This window comes from Ranitomeya imitator, chromosome 3 (genome assembly GCF_032444005.1).
Source record: "Ranitomeya imitator isolate aRanImi1 chromosome 3, aRanImi1.pri, whole genome shotgun sequence".
Classification (NCBI taxonomy): Eukaryota; Metazoa; Chordata; class Amphibia; order Anura; family Dendrobatidae; genus Ranitomeya; species Ranitomeya imitator.
Window position 1 is genome coordinate 94,106,993 of NC_091284.1, and position 19,181 is coordinate 94,126,173.

General features: G+C 43.8%; 1 protein-coding gene across 3 annotated transcripts in view; it reads right to left on the reverse strand.

Moving 5' to 3' along the window:
- The window catches only part of SSH2 (slingshot protein phosphatase 2), a 234,243-nt gene that overhangs the window by 9,149 nt on the left and 205,913 nt on the right, over positions 1 to 19,181 (reverse strand). For all 3 annotated transcript variants that reach the window (XM_069761157.1, XM_069761159.1, XM_069761158.1), the window contains 7 exons: positions 14,022 to 14,087; positions 13,286 to 13,351; positions 12,990 to 13,184; positions 11,867 to 11,960; positions 10,985 to 11,113; positions 4,185 to 4,231; positions 2,693 to 2,839 (listed from right to left, as the gene is read on the reverse strand). In XM_069761157.1, the coding sequence (XP_069617258.1) occupies positions 2,693 to 2,839; positions 4,185 to 4,231; positions 10,985 to 11,113; positions 11,867 to 11,960; positions 12,990 to 13,184; positions 13,286 to 13,351; positions 14,022 to 14,087 (744 nt within the window). The remainder of the gene's footprint in view (positions 1 to 2,692; positions 2,840 to 4,184; positions 4,232 to 10,984; positions 11,114 to 11,866; positions 11,961 to 12,989; positions 13,185 to 13,285; positions 13,352 to 14,021; positions 14,088 to 19,181) is intronic.

Here is a 19,181-nt window from a genome sequence, read left to right on the forward strand (position 1 = left end):
ACCAGTGATAATATATCAGCTTGTGTTTCATCAACATTAACACGAGAGCTGGGCCTCCCGTTTCAGGACAACATGACACGGAAACACTTCCGGCAAAAACATCCCTTTGAAAATAACAATATTCAGTCCAGTAATAACTAGACTCTCTACGGAAAAGGGAAGCTAGAGTCAAAAAGCAGGATATTACATGAAAACCCCCTAAACTTCTACAATTCAATGCTCTAAAGGAGAAAAGTCATTACTTCCAAAGCTAATCTTGTGTAAGACAAAAATATATTAAAAGGTGGCCATACATATTAGACAAAGTTTGTTTAAAGGGGTTGTCCACTACTTGGACACCGCAGTCTCAATCAGCATCTTTGCCAGCAGGGAAACAATAAACCTTTGGCCGGGGAATACGGGAAGTTCGCACGAGTCTCTCGCATCAATACCCGGCACTGCCGCCGTCACTCAGGCCCAGAGCATGCGGTTGCATCTATTTCTATGCAGCTGAATGCTCGGGTCCCCAGTGCCGGGTATTGATGGGAGAGACTCGTGCGAGCTTCTCGTATTGCACATGCAAGTGTGACCGCGGCCTTATACTCAACTCCAGCGGTGTCAGCACCGTCTCTCCCGGGGCTTGCCTCACATTGCTATGTCATGCGATCACTGCAGCCAATCATCATTGGCTTCACTCTCCCAACCTATAGACTAAATCAGACATCAACAAAAAGTGAGCGACAGCTCTGACTTCCTCTTGATGTTTGATTTGTACGAAGACGGGGAGAGTGAAGCCAGCGGTGACTGGCCACAGGAAATGCGTGACAATGTCAGGCCATCCACGAGAGAGTCAGTGCCAACATCACTGGAATGACGTTGGAGGGGAGTAACATACATAGTAACATAGTAACATAGTTAGTAAGGCCGAAAAAAGACATTTGTCCATCCAGTTCAGCCTATATTCCATCATAATAAATCCCCAGATCTACGTCCTTCTACAGAACCTAATTGTATGATACAATATTGTTCTGCTCCAGGAAGACATCCAGGCCTCTCTTGAACCCCTCGACTGAGTTCGCCATCACCACCTTCTCAGGCAAGCAATTCCAGATTCTCACTGCCCTAACAGTAAAGAATCCTCTTCTATGTTGGTGGAAAAACCTTCTCTCCTCCAGACGCAAAGAATGCCCCCTTGTGCCCGTCACCTTCCTTGGTATAAACAGATCCTCAGCGAGATATTTGCATTGTCCCCTTATATACTTATACATGGTTATTAGATCGCCCCTCAGTCGTCTTTTTTCTAGACTAAATAATCCTAATTTCGCTAATCTATCTGGGTATTGTAGTTCTCCCATCCCCTTTATTAATTTTGTTGCCCTCCTTTGTACTCTCTCTAGTTCCATTATATCCTTCCTGAGCACCGGTGCCCAAAACTGGACACAGTACTCCATGTGCGGTCTAACTAGGGATTTGTACAGAGGCAGTATAATGCGCTCATCATGTGTATCCAGACCTCTAAGCATATTTATTAGTCTAAGCATATTTATTTTACTGAAAGTTAACATGTGGAGTGAGACAGGGTTGTCCGACTAGTGGACAACCCCTTTATACTTGTGATTTCAGCAGGACTGGACAACTACAGCGTATGGAGTATCAATGCGTATGTCCTGACATTCTGTTGGATCTCAACCTGCCTGCTCCTTCTGTTCAAGAGAGATAAGCAGCAGCCAGGGGCGTCTGGCATTTCCCCTCTGCCCACTGAAAAAAAACATGCATGGTTGGCTGCGACAAGCGAGCATGTATATGTGAGGCATTCACAATACTATGATGTTGGATTACTGATCCGTAAGATAGGTCAATCAAGATGAGATCAGATGCGCTCTGACATCCGGGACGCCCGTCAATCATATGTTACCAGCTCCGGCAGCGACTGGATGTAAATAGTGCACTGAGAACAACATCACAGCTCTGCACACTATAGTGGCCATTGCCCGAGTCTGCATACCAACTCCTATAAGACTGCCTCTATTCCAAGCATACATCATCAGTATCATACTAGCGGAAAATCCCTTTAATCAAGAGTTCTTAGCACAAGGAGGAACAAAAGATCAATTCTAGAGATGAGCAAAAAAGCAGGCTCATGGTCCAAAGACCACCGTACAGGAGTGCTGTAAACCTCCTGCTGCCTGCCGCCCTCTCCAGGGCCTATTCCAATTTGCAGACTTGGTATGATGTCATCACTGCAACATGATGCGCGCACAATGTCACGCGGAGCCTGCTAGTCAGAAGAGGTCTTGAAGATTCCACGTTGGTCAATGGGGTTCACAGGACCCTCCAGCTGCCACGAAATACTGACATGGCCGCTAAACCAGGATCCTGCAAATAAGATTCGCTCATAATACACAGAAAATGGGCCAGATTTACCAAGCGAAATGCTCCAGAATTCAGTATTATACATTCACTGAAGAGCTTTGGAAGGAGTCTTGTGGAGGGATCACGGGTAAAGGAAGGTGGAAGATTTAATTGTGGACACCATTTTAGTGCAAAATAGGAGTAGAAAGTAAGAAATCAAAAAGTGGCAGACAGAAGCGTAAAAGTGACAAACATGTCTGGTACAGGGTGCCAAATGTATCACTGAGCCGCAGGTGTCAATGTGATTGATTTGGGGCAGTTTCTGTCCATATTCGGGACAATAATTTATCCATGTACTCACTTAGCTTTCGAGATGAATTTGTATGTATCATTCCAATACGCCAGCAGGTCCGTGCCTTCCTCATCATACACTCGGATATTGTGATATTCAAAGACTCCAGGAAAAAAATTATCAATCTCCCTTGTGACGTTCAAAATGTATCTGACCCTGTAGGAAAGATGAAAGGAGAAGTGATTAATGTGGTGACCTTGCAAAAAAAACAAAAAAAAAACAAAACAAAAAACAAACAAACAAAAAAACGCTTTGTAGATACCAAGAGCTGGAAAAGACTTCTGCGGATCTTATCATTAAAATAATATAGGAGGTTAAGGGTTAAAGGTTAACATCTCCCGTCATTGGCACTGCTCGCCTTTCCCATAAGGTTTCAAAAACAGTCGTAACCGCATAAAGGTTATCCGAGAACAATTCACAAAAGTAGTAGTAGTTTCACACCCCTGCCGATAAAAATATGGCCTAGAAATCAGTCTGTTAGGACTTTGTGCATAGTTATACCATGTGCTGTCCCGACACATGGAAAAATGCACACACAACCTTTATCTGATTTACCTATGAAAAAAGTGACTGGGTGTATGTGCACAGATCTAGAGAATCTCTGGCACCATGGGCACTGCCTATAGAAGCAGCGCCCCTTTTATCCGGCCATCCATAGCATTGCAGCTTAAATGACATCCAAGTGAATGGTAATACCAGATACAACCAAGGGTAAAACCGCCACAGACTCTTAAAATAAAGCAGTCCGGTGTTATTTTTTAAATTTTTAAACCCAAGATGTGTTTTGAGATTTATTAATTAAAGCGATTGACCCAATTAAAGGAATTGCTGATTACTACTAGTCCTACCACAGGGACCAATCCAAAAACCAGAGCTCTGAGATGCCTAGTTTTGACAGTTCTCTCTGGCAGACCCGTAGATAATGAATAGGTGATGTGATCGGTGGGGGTCCCAGCATTAACAGAAATCTGCCAATGGAGAGGCGACATCCTGCGCAGCTGGGACCGCTCCTTTACCGTTCGCCATTCTTAGATTAATTCATTAGTGTCCATGCACATATCCAAATCCTTCTCGTTTAGGGTAAATTCACAAGAGCTTATTAAAATAAAAAAAATAATCAGTCAGAAAACTGAAGATTTTTTTTTCTCACTTGTCATCCATATACAAGTTTTTTTCTTACTCAACATCAATTAACCATTTATAGTCTCCCATGTTATAGAATGCATCCTTAAAAACCAGATGCTAAAGTAAACCATAGACATGACTGAGTCTCATCCGATACATGGAAGAAACGGGTGCCTGCTGCAATATTGCTTTCCGTCAATGAAAAGTATAAAAAAAAAAAAAAAAAAAACAACAACAACCAAAAAACCCCAAACGCTCATCTGCACTTCCCCATAGAATAACATTGGTTCGAGTGCTGACCGTTGTTTTCACGGACAGCGCTCGGACTGAAAACACGGTCTTGTGAACGAGCCCTATACACGATGAAGTCTCTTACCCCCTGGTCTGCAGATCTTCCAGATTGGAGGCGTTCCATTCGGAGCCCTGCAAAAACAAACACCAATTCAGTAATTACTCCAATGAGCTCACTCCAATTATGGAGTAAGAATTCATCATTCATCTTAAAAAAAACAAAACAAAAAAAAAAAAACCCACATCTGCCAAACTCTTTATGTAACAGAGGGGAGATCTACAAACTGTATAGGAGAGCAGACATTTCAGTGAAAGTGTTAACAATTAAAGTTCTTTACTGTTCCACCAAACTTTGCTAAGGAATAACACACAGAAACATAGCATGAAGGCAAATAGATGACCTCAGCGTCCATGTAATTGAAGCCATCTGAAAAGCCCTTTCCAGAGAGGAACAACCTGTCAGACCAGGTACATCCTCCAGTGAAGGTCACATTTCCACTGATCTCACAGGAGCTGTAAGAAGTCTTTTTCAGAGGTCCCTGGGGACCACCAGGATGTGTGTGTGTGCAGGGACAATGGCCGAACACAGCTGCATCCTGGTGCCAAACAGGCCAAGTCCAGGAGACTTACAGGACACTACACTGCAAAGTTGGCCAAAACAATCTGCCCGGAGAAAGTGTGCCACCATGATCACTACATGGCAACATATTTAGGTTTAGTTCCTCTTACAAGTCACATGAACCCTTGTGTATCAGATAGATCACAACGTCACAAATATACATGTCATCCAGAGCAACGCAGGTCCCTGATGACCATCATACAGCAAAGTGATGAAGACCAGTGATAGAAGACTTCCTGAAGTCCGTGGGGTCAGGTATGACCATAATCACAAGCACATGCTGGAACTACTGCAGATCTGGGCACGTGACAGGTAAAGGATCGGCTTATATACAAGTGTCAATGACACTGCCATAACATTAAAGGAGTTCTCTGGATATGCGGTGTTACTTATTAAAAAGAAAACTTTTATATATATATATATATATATATATATATATATATATATATATATATTTTATCCAGCAAGGAACGTTGCGAAACTTTGCTAATCACTTTATTAGGGAACTTGGCTTCATTACTCAAAAAAAAACAAAAAAAAAACATTTGCATGTAAGTGGCTTCCAAACCCATTCGTTTTCCCAGTCTATTTGCCTGCCTTCAGCTGCATTCATATCAGAATGTAGTCATTTGGAGTACAGATGATGGCAGTGACAGGGTCAGCACCTGTCTCCTCCTCTGTGTCCGAAAGTCTGAACCTGTCACTGCCATCATCTGTACTCCAAACGACTACATTCTGATATGAATGCATGATAATGGCACGAAAATAGACTGGGGAACTGTCTTTTGGTTTTCAGAACTATCTCCTCAAGAGGAAGGGCTCATGCAGAAGTCCAAGGATCTTGGTCCGATCACAGACTGGCCGCAGGTCTCCCGACCTCATAGAAAAATATGAAGTGGTCATGTTCCGATGAAAAGACCCAAGGCCAGTCTGTGCATCGTGATCAGTGACTGGACAGAGATCCTGGGTCACCTGCATGAGGTGCCAGGCTGAATCTTCACTGCTATCATCTGTACTTCAAAATGGGTACACCCAGATATAAATGCAGTATAACTGGCAGACTGAGAAAGAACAGGGATTTTTCAGCAATGAAGACTAATCCCCCAATTACGGTAAGTGGTTTACAAAGTTTTGAATATGAATATATATGTATGTATACATATAAGTTTAGTTTTTCTTGAGGAGGTCTGGTCTTTGGAGTGTGGAAGGAAACCAGAGCACCCTGGTTGCCAGATTTTACATACTATTGTCACAAAAATGCTGGTTCTCCTCCTATCTCTCTGACCGCTCCTTCACTGTATGTTTTGCTGGTTCCTCCTCCTCTCACCTTCCCTTTACTGTTGGGGTTCCTCAAGGATCAGTCCTAGGCCCCCTCCTCTTCTCGTTGTATACTGCCCCTATTGGACAAACAATCAGTAGATTTGGTTTCCAGTACCATCTCTATGCTGACGACACCCAATTATACACTTCTCCTGATATCACACCGACCTTTTTAGAAAACACCAGTGATTGTCTTACCGCTGTCTCTAACATCATGTCCTCCCTCTATCTGAAACTAAACCTGTCAAAAACTGAACTCCTCGTGTTCTCTCCCTCTACTAACCTACCTTTGCCTGACATTGCCATCTCCGTGTGCGGTTCCACCATTACTCCAAAGCAACATGCCCACTGCCTTGGGGTCATCCTTGATTCTGACCTTTCATTCACCCCCTACATCCGATCATTGGCTCGCTCTTCTTACCTGCATCTCAAAAACATTTCTAGAATTCGCCCTTTTCTTACTTTCGACTCTGCAAAAACTCTTACCGTTTCACTTATTCATTCTCGTCTGGACTATTGTAACTCTCTCTTGCAAAACTCTCCCCGCTCCAATCTGTCCTGAATGCTGCTGCCAGGATCATATTCCTCACCAACCGTTACACCGATGCCTCTACCTTGTGCCAGTCATTACACTGGCTACCCATCCACTCCAGAATCCAGTACAAAACTACTACCCTCATCCACAAAGCACTCCATGGCTCAGCACCACCCTACATCTCCTCTCTGGTCTCAGTCTACCACCCTACCCGTGCCCTCCGCTCCGCTAATGACCTCAGGTTAGCATCCCCAATAATCAGAAGCTCCCACTCCCGTCTCCAAGACTTTACACGTGCTGCGCCGATTCTTTGGAATTCACTACCTAGGTTAATACGATTAATCCCCAATCCCCACAGTTTTAAGCGTACCCTAAAAACTCATTTGTTCAGACTGGCCTACCGCCTCAATGCATTAACCTAATGATCCCTGTGTGGCCTATTTATAAAAAAAAAAAAAAAAAAAAAAAGGTTCCTCGCATCATGTTCTCACACACTTTATGCAGTTATTAGCCCTCTGTGTCTGTACTGTTACATACTTAGGCAGGTAACTGGTTCATGCAGCTTTACATGAACACCCGAGCCTTACACTATGGCCGGTCCGAATAACTAAAGCAATTGTTACCATCCACCTCTCGTGTCTCCCCTTTTCCTCATAGTTTGTAAGCTTGCGAGCAGGGCCCTCATTCCTCCTGGTATCTGTATTGAACTGTATTTCTGTTATGCTGTAATGTCTATTGTCTGTACAATTCCCCTCTATAATTTGTAAAGCGCTGCGGAATATGTTGGCGCTATATAAATAAAAATTATTATTATTATTATTATAAACTCTATACCACTTGCAGATGAGACCTGCAACACGAGAACCAAAGCTCAGCCCAATCTAAACATGTTCACACTACATGTGACCGGTATAAAGCTCAGCCCAATCATGATGTCCAACTTAGGCTACTTTCACACTAGCGTCGGAATCTCCCCGTCGCACTGCGTCGGGGAGAGATTCCGACGCTAGCGTTTAACGTACTGCACAACGGAGGCAGCGGATACATTTCTCCGGCGCATCCGCTGCCCCATTGTGAGGTGTGGGGAGGTGGGGGCGGAGTTCCGGCCGCGCATGCGCGGTCGGAAAAAGCGGTCCGTCAGGAGCAAAAAACGTTACATGTAGCGTTTTTTGCTCCCGACAGTCCGCAAAAGCACGACGCATCCGTCGCTCGACGGATGCGACGTGTGGCAATCCGTCACAAATGAGTCGTCAATACAAGTCTATGGGGAAAAAAACGCATCCTGCAAGCACTTTTGTAGGATGCGTTTTTTCTGCAAAACGACGCATTGTGACGGATTGCAGAAAACGCTAGTGTGAAAGTAGCCTTATACATGTTCACACTACATGTGACCGGTATTTATACACTGTCCGCTCTATGACTATTAGGCTATGTGCACACGTTCAGGATTTCTCGCAGAAAATTCCTGAGAAAAACCGGACATTTTCTGCAAGAAATCCGCAAGAATACCGCATGCGTTTTTGCCGCGTTTTTTTCCGGACACTTCCCAATGCATTTTGTAGTGGGAAATCCGCAAAAACCCGCAAAATTAATGAACATGCTGCGGTTTTTACCGCGATGCGTTTTTTTTCGCGGAAAAAAACGCATCATGTGCACAAAACATGCGGAATTCATTCTAAATGATGGGATGTTAATTGTATGCGTTTTTTTGCGGTTTTATAGCGTTTTTAATCGGGAAAAGCCACGAAAAAAAACGCAAAAAAACCTCAACATGTGCACACAGCCTTAGAGGTCACATTGGCTATGGAAGCAGCTAAAGGGGGCACAGCCCTGTAGTTCGCTATGCAGCAGCTGTGGGTAGCAGAGTTGGACCCCCAGTGATCTGATGCTAATGCTTTAGTTGTAAAGCTGGCCATACACAATAGATATCCGTCGGCTGAGCGATCATTCAGCCATCTCCTTTTTCCCCCTCTATGACAGAGCCGCTGACAGACCCCCTTGTCCCTTACAGCAGCGGTATATCAGCATGACAGAAGGATTGGTTGTTAAAATTCAACAGGACGGATCCATATTCCCCATTATTATCTGTCAATGAATCAGGAGCACCCCATATACAGTGACAGGTTGGGCAATCGAACAAAAATTGGTGGGTTCGACAGACTTATCTACTGTGTATGGGGGCCCTAAGCCCCAGATAATCCCTTAAAATGATACAGGTCAAGCAGTCACCACAAAGAATCCCGCAACCCATGGCACATGCCAGTCGTCACCTGGAGCCGGCTTCACGCTGTATGCTAATGTGCAGTCTTTGCATATTTGCTGATGTCAGGACTTCCGCTCATTTTATTTTCCTAAGCGATTCTTCCCCAAGGTGCCGTTCATATCTTGGCAATGGTCCCTGGAAAGATTTTATGGCGCTTTGGGATGTGCTCTCTCTACAGGGTCTACGGGCAGCTGCCAAGAATGTTTCTTACCCCCATACACCCAGCTTTGAAGCTAGTCTTCCATGTACAACAAAGCCTGCTGTCTCCACCGCGGCTCACCATCCTCCTGTTACCCGTGATGGAGATCAGTGTCCTCGCAGTGTAAATAGTCTAACATCCCTAGAGAGCCCGACGGTCATCTGGCATTAACCTCGCCCGGCTTCTAAGCACCGCTGCAGTTTCCTGCCCTCTGATGTGATAAAATAAGCCTCAGGGATCCATTCTTCCAGAGGAGAAGGATAAGCAGGGCCTACAAAATGTCCTCTGCCCTTCCAGTGGTGAAAACAGAGCTGAGGAACTACGGAACAGACTGTATGCTATACCGATGGGGACTTACACTAATGGGGAGAGTACAGGACCTTAGAAACTTGCTCTACACATCATAGCTGGCAGTAAATGGATTTGTTTCAATAGTCACAACTTACATAGTGACATGACCCAAAATTAGCGCCGACATGGACCTGCTGCCATGTCATTTGCAATTTCATCTACATCAAAACGAACTACACATGCCCATGAGATACCATTATTAATTTGCCCTTAGATCCCAGTTTTGAGCGTAAAAAAACCCCACAAGACTGTAAAAAAGTAACCTTTTAAAAAGGGATGACCTCAACTTCTTAAAAAGGGTAAAATTGCAAAGTGCTTGTAAAGACAAGGAACTTTACCATTTGTTTTTTTATTAAGTACTTTATCTGCTAAAGAAAGGAGGGTCTTTTTATTCTAAAATGTACTTCTCATTGCCGAGGTCACCGACCACTTCTGCAGTTTATTAGGCCAGTCTCCTTGGCAAGGAACGCAGTTCTTACAAGATCTATTCCATAGAGCTTGCAAGCGCTGCTTTGAAGCTGTCCAGACCTGTCAATTATCAGGATAGCATTGCCCCAACTCAAGCATTAAGCCAATAGTTAGGGGAATGGTGCACTCCTGAAGACAGAAGTCGATAAATGACAAAGGTACTAAGGATCAAAGTCCTAGTCTGGCCACAGGCCTAAAAACCTGAAGGGACAATCAAAAGGATCTGTAAAGCAGTCAGCACAGGTGCTTTATAGGACAAATCACGGCACTTCTAGAGTAGTGCCTAGAAAATAGACTTAGGCTACGTTCACATTGGCGTTCCGCCAATGTGCGTCGCTGTTGCGCCGGCGACGCGCCCCTATGTTTAACATAGGGGACGCGTGCGTCGTTTTGGTGGCGTTTTTCGCCACGTGCGTCGTTTCCGACGCTAGCGTCGGACGCAAGAAAACGCTACATGTAGCATTTTCTGTGCGTCCGATTTTCGTCGGAAAACGACGCACGCGTCGCAAAACGCGCGCGTTATTGCGCGCGTTTTAGCGTGCATCGCGCGTTGCGTCGCCGACGCACGGCGGCGCAACGCTAATGTGAACGTAGCCTTAGCACTTAAAGACGGTGAAACAATGTTGCTTTAGAGACCCGGTCGGAGCAAGACATTTATCCACAATATGGGTGCACAAATATGCCCATCTGAACCCGTGAGAAGTGTCTGTTGCCAGGAAAATCGTGGGGCAAATGGATCAATGCCAAACTCAGTGCTTCATTAACAGCTGCTCAATGTGCAGATTTGCACAATCTCACCACAAGCAAAGTCTGGCTAAGAAAGTTCATGTTGAAACCTTCTTGATAGTAAAGGCGTCATCATGTTGCAGGAAATGAATCTTACACACTGAAACCACTTCCCCCTAAGAGGCCAAATTAGCAGAGAATATAACCAAAGTACGTCACATTTGGGAAGTTCATAATCTCAATTCGGTTTAGAAATCATTCGGAACAACAGGGTGAGGTCGGCATTAAGCAGATTTGTGACGTACCGTACATTGCGGAATCTCATGCACCAGAAGAAGCCGCACCGGCTGAACGTGAGAACCAACCTAAGTGCCTCTATAGAGATTGCAAAAAGGAGCTCTTACCAGATACAAATGGTCAAAGATTTCAGTAGGGCTATCCATCTGTCCTAGGATCACAATCATCTCATTGTCAATGAACTCTTTGAATTCTCTCAGGTTACACACCATCTGCATCTCCAGCTCGGTCCGGATCTACAAAAGTAGGATCAATTATTGTCAACCTTCGATATGGCTCTCGACTACACCAAATGAAAATATCACCTAAATCTGCAAGAGGCTTGATGACTGCGCCCCAAACTGCTTCTTGATATATCCAAATATAATCTAGGATGAAGATATCTGGACAGCTCTATGTGCAACCATGATAGAAATTATGTTGTAATATATGTAACAGGCATCAAAAAAGTTACAAAAGCAATAGTCAATGACACGAAGACCATACAAATAAAAAGGGTTTTGCAAAACAAAACCTTAAAAAAAATAAATGTTTAGTTCATCATTAGAAATACTGCTGCTTCCTTGCAGCGTCTCACCTGTCCATGGGTTGTGTACTATGATGATCTGCAAGAACACAACCAATGGACAGATGTTGGGAATTCCCCCCCCTCCCCCGAACTCCTTGAAGTCCCCCTTAGGCGAAACGCAGATATTCGTGAAGCGACTACGAAATGATGTCCAGACAGGTTGGGGTTCTCCTGTCCACAAAGCAGCCGCGTCATGCATGCCTTGAGGTTGTAACATTCGGGTCAGGAGACCCCAACCAGTCCGGTCATCACACTCCTCAATCTGACCATATTTCAGAGATGTCAGAGTTCGGCATTACACTTTGAGGATCCCACCCTGAAAATGCAAACATCAGATATTGCTATAACAGGTGATGTGAACAGCGTTCTGATTTTACTGGGACGAGAAGATGACAGATTGAAAATCATCATATTTCCTCACCTCTTTGGATGTGATGTTCTCCAGGTCCTTCTGCATCATGATTTCTCTTAATTTAATTTTAATCAGACGTTCTGTGCGTTCTCGCTCGGTCGGGCTGTTGAAAGACAAGTGTCAGTACTTAATTCACTGTGCGTTACATGCCATGTTATTATAGGGACAGGTGCTGCGAGGTGGACATTCCCCATGTCATTATGCAGAGAACGGCCAGTGATGTTCTCATGGCTGCTACACGATGGCTCATGTCTCCCCCACCTAGCCAGGAGCTGTATGGTCGCAGGCCATTTATGGTTCTGTCAAGGAGCTAATCGCATGCCGTTATCCTCGATTCCTGAAGCCTTATCACTCGCTGCAAAAATAGCTCTAGTAATCACTTATGATGCTGCTGCAGGACATCTCTACAAAAGAGAAGACAAGTCCTTTTCATGAAGTGTCCACTACGGCTATGCGATGTATTGAATCAGCTGACCATTTATTATTTAAATAGAACCTGCTGCTCCCTTACAATGGAAATACCCAAATATTCATGAAAAGCACATATGGCAGTGGCATCAATGTCGCAAAATAGACCACCTAGATTAAAATAGGCTAGCCTCAATAAATATGGTGCTGCACACCAATACACAGCTCCTTGGGGGAGTGTGGGTCGGACAGGTTTTCCTAGCAGAGATCCAGTGGTGTAGGCAGTCCTGCACAAAGATCTTCCTAAAAGAAGTATGGAATTTAGGGTGGAAAAACATTCTTAGTGCCACGTATAGGCAACGATCCGGTATGTCACTGCTTCAATCCACAGTAGGAGTACTAAGGACATCATTTAACCCAGAGATCCTGGCCTGTAGACCGCTAGTTAAGTTCTTGCTCCCCATCATTACAGAGCAGAGTACTGGATGGGTGTAAAAACATTTATGATGCAATTTTAGGGTACAGAAGTCATGCCCAACCAACCAGTATTCTGCTTTATACTGACAATTAGCAGGAACTCCAAAGCGGCCATGGACAGATGAGCATCTCTAGTCAAGTTTATGAGCTTGTACCTATAGAAGGCACTAAAGACCAATACACATACCAACTAACTAACCCACATGCCTTCCAAAAGCCACAGGAAGAGATACATGTAGGAACTTACACATCAGTGAAGAGCACCGGTGAATCGGAGCGGTGGGACTGAACATCTTGCATAGCATTCCATTCGTTGACCGACGTCTGGTCAGAATTAATATGACTCTCATAGTAACTAACCCACGTTAAGAAAAGGCTGCCTGGATAGTAATTGTTGGCACGAGCTACCTCGCAGGCTTTATGTAAGCTTTGCAATGCAGACCTGCAGAAGAAGAAGACAAAAAAAACTGCATTAGGCTCAATTAGAGACAACAAAATATAATAAATTGCAATGTAAAAGGAAAGATGAGACTCTCAACCTACCACATGGCTTGAACGGACACTGGTTTAAATATGTGAACCCTGTTGTCTGTAGATACACTGAACCCCCTAGAAAGAAAGTACAAAGAACTGGGTGAAATCTTCTAGATGTTTAGGAGAACAGAATAGTAAGTCACAGCTGCTTCTATATCTTTGTTTAGATGTTCACTCCCCTTATTTCTCTAAGGTCAAACGTAAAACCACATTTACAATGAATATATATTCATATATACACCACATATATTCCATTATTCAGTGAAAACGTAAAAAAAAAAAAAAAGTACTGAAATGTTCTAATCATGCAGAGACAGGACCCAAAAAGCAGATGGAAACCACTAAAAGCTAAAACCTTCATAAGGCCTCATTCAGACGTCCATGTTGCATGTACGTGTTCTATGCAGGTTTTTGCTGGTGGTGCTGTTCACAAGTCCATGTTTTTAACGGCCCGGGTGTCCGTGCAAAACTCACAGAGGCATGTCAGTTTTTTTCCAGTTTTACATGGACCCATAGACTCAAATCTATGGGTCCATGTAAAATACGTACATGGGATCAGTGTATGATCAATGTGCTGTCTGTATTTATCATTAGAAAAGAGTAGGTGCAGCTTTGTCATTTTATTTATTTATCCATCAGTGAAAAACACTGATGGTAAAAACTGACACACCGACCACACACACACACACACACACAGACCACACACACACACACACACACTTGCATAAAATGATTTAAAGCTTACCCATCTCCATCCAGGTGTATAAGTGTGTCACTCCACAAAGGAAGAACTAGGCCCATGGTACAAGAACTGTTAAAATACAAAAAGAATAACAGTAGGTTAAATACTATATACACTGAGAAACCAATTTTCGATACTATATATGAACCAGTATTGAAGGTCTGATGGTCTTTTAGGGTATGTGCACAAGTAGAATGGTCCACTGCGGATTTTTCCGCAGTGGATTTGATAAATCTGCAGTGCAAAAGCGCTGCTTTTTTGCTGCAGATTTATCATGGTTTTACCGCGGTTTTTCTGCGGATTTCACTGCAGTTTTACAACTGTGGTTTTCTATTGGAGCAGGTGTAAAACTGCTGCGGAATCCGCAGAAAGAAGTGACATGCTGCGGAATGTAAACCGCTGCGTTTCCGCACAAAGAATTGACATGCTGCGGAATGTAAACCGCTGCGTTTCTGCGTGTTTTTTCCGTAGCATGGGCACAGCGTTTGTTTCCCATAGGTTTACATTGTATTGTAAACTCATGGGAAACTGCTGCGGACCCGCAGCTGTGGAAACGCTTCGGATCCGCAGCGTGTGTACACATACCCTTATTAAAGTTCTAAGTGTTAGTTTTTTTAATTTAAGACGCCTCAAAAGGGTGGATAATGTGAAGTGCAGACTCCTGCTCTTGTACGTCGCGCCTCACTGATTTCTTTTGTCCCTAATGAATCGTCAGGACGATTACCGCACACAATTGTTACACCTCCTGGTGGCCTATAATTGATAAAAGGCCTGTCTACTCAGATTTAACAAAATGATGCTCATCTCCAAGGCTTCTCTCAAAGTGACACGTGACCTGAAGAAGTCATTTACTCAGGTCGTGTGGACTGTGAATGTGATGAGTGTATGGAAAATAAAAAAAAAAACACACACAAGGATCTCATGGTGCGAGGGATATTTTTAGTGAGAACTGATTAAGGAAACCTAGCAACCTTCTCTGAAACCTGTCATAAATATTGAGGCCTGTAAGCCTGCGAAACCTGACCTGTTGATCTAAAAACAGCTTGGCTTCTAAATAGAGTTCTCTGCTCCAGCACAGTCACCACACATAATGGACATCATCTATGCTACATTATGCCCAGGGAGCGGAGAAGGAGACCAAGGTGAAGCTACGACCACTCCGAGGACACCATCACAAGGTGCACAACTTAAGGCCCCGTCACACATAGCGAGATCGCTAGCGAGATCGCTGCTGAGTCACAAGTTTTGTGACGCAACAGCGATCTCAGTAGCGATCTCGCTATGTGTGACACGTACCAGTGATCAGGCCCCTGCTGTGAGATCGCTGGTCGTGTCGGAATGGCCTGGGCCATTTTTTGATCGTTGAGGTCCCGCTGACATCGCTGAATCGGCGTGTGTGACGCCGATTCAGCGATGTCTTTGCTGGTAACCAGGGTAAACATCGGGTTACTAAGCGCAGGGCCGCGCTTAGTAACCCGATGTTTACCCTGGTTACCATACATACTTACCTACCGCTGTCTGTCCCCGGCGCTCTGCTTCTCTGGTCTGGCTGTGAGCGCCGGTCAGCCGGAAAGCAGAGCGGTGACGTCACCGCTCTGCTTTCCGGCCGCTGCGCTCACAGCCAGACCAGAGAAGCAGAGCGCCGGGGACAGACAGCGGTAGGTAAGTATGTAGCGTTTGTTTTTTTAACTTTAACGATGGTAACCAGGGTAAACATCAGGTTACTAAGCGCGGCCCTGCGCTTAGTTACCCGATGTTTACCCTGGTTACCGGGGACCTCGGGATCATTGGTCGCTGGAGAGCTGTCTGTGTGACAGCTCTCCAGCGACCAAACAGCGACGCTGCAGCGATCCGGATCGTTGTCGGTATCGCTGCAGCGTCGCTATGTGTGACGGGGCCATTAGAGTCGGCCTACCTTATGTGAGTCATTGACATTTTACCTATGCCGAATCAAGTGGCTTTAAAAACCATGTCAAGTTTTAACAAGATAAAGTCTGATGATTTTAGAGTCAAGTTGTGAAAGCCAAAAAAACCTGAGGAACTGGATATAAGTGAGAGAAAAATGCATGTCAAAAGTTCATAAGATGCCCAAGATAAAACATGTAAAACATACAAAAAAAAAATTGATTGTGCACATCTAAAAAAACGATCACCATGATACCTGTCCATGGGGACCGTCCTGCCAACCAGGGACTGGAAACGTCAGATTGCTGGTGCTGATCAATACTATTTTATTGCTTGAAGTACCGGTAATAACTAACTCCAGGCATTTTCAGCCTATTGCAATCACTATAATTTATACTGAACCTGGTCCTCATTTGTGATAATGACTATTAGCCATCCGCCCAAAGAAGAGACTGGCCGCAGACAGACCGGACACCGTCGGGAGATCACAGACCACTAGTGGGGTGAATTCACACACAGCAGCATTTGCTGCAGACTGACCCATTCATCAGAATACGGCAGCTGGGTTCACACTGCGTTGTTTGAACCCGTTTAACGGACTACGTTACGCCGCGGCATAACGTAGTCCGTTAATGCCGCCATTACTTGCAATGGCGAACGCATCGCTAGCGCACGCCCATTGCAATGAGCCGTCATTGAGTGACGGACCCGAGACGCGGGCTGCAGTGTTTCTGGGTCCGTCACTGCTAGCGCAGATGAAGCTAGCAGATGCTCCATCTGCGCTAGCGCAGTGCCAAAGTCGGCACTTGCGTTAGTGCAGCCCGTTTAACGGATTTGTTTGAACAGACTGCAAAACGCAAGTGTGAACCTAGCCTCACTACAGTCCTTGCAACCAACACAACCCCATGTAGGCTATGTGCACATGTTGCGGATTTACTGTGGATCCGCAGCGGTTTTTTCCGCGCAGACACGCTGCAGATCCGCAAGTGATTTACAGTACAATGTAAATCAATGGAAAAAAAAAAATGCTGTGCTGATGGTGCGGAAAACTCCGCACGGAAAACACTCCGCACCCATTCCATTATAGAAATCCGCAGGGGTAAAAATGCATGAAATCCGCATAAAAAACGCATCAAATCCGCACCTGCGTTTTCTGCCAAGAAATGCAGAATCTGCACAAAAAATTCCAGAGACAAATCCGCAACGTGTGCACATACCCTTAGATACAACAGATTTACAGAAAATTGCTGTGTGTCAATTCATATTTGGGCATCTACAGAAATATAGATATAATGGGAGGAAACTGCAAAGACTGGAAATCCAATGGTCAACAGTAGCTATTTAGGTTGGAATAAATACTTTAAACCCCAAATTAAAGTCTCTATAACTGGCTATATACACATTTAATATCAGCTATCTAAAACTATTTCTAAATGATTCCTCAGAACTTGTGAAGGGAATAAGTGGAGGGAAGTCGGACGCTTCCAAAAACCTCTGGCCAGCAGCTTATCTGCTAAAAAAAATAAGAGATCACGCATGCTGAAATTCAACATGGCTGATCCATCACTCACCCAATATTGGTTCTTAAGGGAAGTCTAATGTGCATGACCATTTTAAAGGGGTAGGTCTCAAATTCTTAAATGGGTAAAATTGTAAAGTGCTTGCAAAAACAAGATCGCTGGATCTAGTCGGCATCAGTACCCCTGTGCTCCTCTGATGCTGCAGAGGCAAAACCCGCTTTGCTTGCAGCATCAGAGCGCACAGATCGGGCCAGCGGCGTGACCAGGACACTGGTCTGAACTGTCAATCTACAGGAGTGGTAAGCAGGAAGGCATGGGAGCAGGATGCTCCTGAAGAAACAAGAGTAGACAACCGGTTTAATTTGGGTCCCCAAGATATCAAAATAAGCCAACACAGTAACTCTGATCCTACAAAAAACTAGGAGTAAAAGTCCCATACACAAATATAAAAGAACATATAGCAATCTTTATTAAACACATAGAGAACATACAAACTGACTATACAAGGTCCAGAGAATGGTGCAAATACAGAAGACACATCCACTGTAGTAACACACAGGGCACAGCAAACGGATGACCAAGAAATGAGAAGTAATCTAGCATATACCAATAAGGTAATCTAGCATATACCAATAAGGTACTACATGTCATATATGGTGTCAGAGTATATGCAACCTTAGCCGTATCCAATTACCACTCTCCACATATTGCCTATCCCATAAGGGGTTAAATCATAGCATACATAGAGGGTGCACCGTTAGTCTTACCCGCGTTCGTGTGCCAGTGAGTGTCGCCCCCGGCCCCAACACAGTAACTCTGCTTTACAAGTAACTAGGCAATAACCACAAGTTAGAACATTTAGGCTATGTTTCACACATTGCATGTTTGCGTTTTTTTTTTATTCTATCCAAATTAAAAGCGCATTTTTACAGTACTATTTCAGAAATCTGATCCATACGCAGCTTTTTTCTTGACTGAAAACTGCTAGTTTTCAGAATACTGCAGCATGTCAATTCTGTCAGTGTTTTTTTTTTTTCTACCAGAGAAAATCAGAGAAAGTGCAAAAAAACTCATTTTCGCTGCTTTTTTGGTGAATGAAACAATTTATTAAGCATAAAAATAAAACAAAAACAACAAAACCATAGCCGAGCTTGCTATTATCAGATTTTTTTCTTTTTCTTTACTAGCAAGAGAGCAGGTTTTGGCTGCAGAAAAAAAGCAACAAAAAAAGCAATGCGTGAACATAACCTGCATTTTGCATCTTTATTATTATTTTATTTTTTTAATGTTTTCCTTTTTACAGTGGTGTAAGTCCTATATTACCGTACTTTAAAATCACAGGTTACATAACTTAGGCTGTGTGCACACGTTGCTGATTTTTCGTGGTTTTTTCGCTATAAAAACCGCAAAAAAAGCATACATTAAGCATCCTATCATTTAGAATGAATTCTGCAATTTTTTTTGCACATGATGCGTTTTTTTTCCACGAAAAAAACGCATCGCGGTAAAAAACGCAGCATACTCATTAATTTTGCGGATTTTCTGCAGATTTCCCACTATATAATGCATTGGGAAATGTCAAGAAAAATCCGCAAAAAAATGCACCAAAAATGTGGTAAAGACGCGCAAAAAAACATGCAGATTTCTTGTAGAAAATGTCAGGTTTTTCTCAGGAAATTTTTGCAAGAAATCCTGAACGTGTGCACATAGCCTAAAGGTGCAGTTACATCTGTTGACT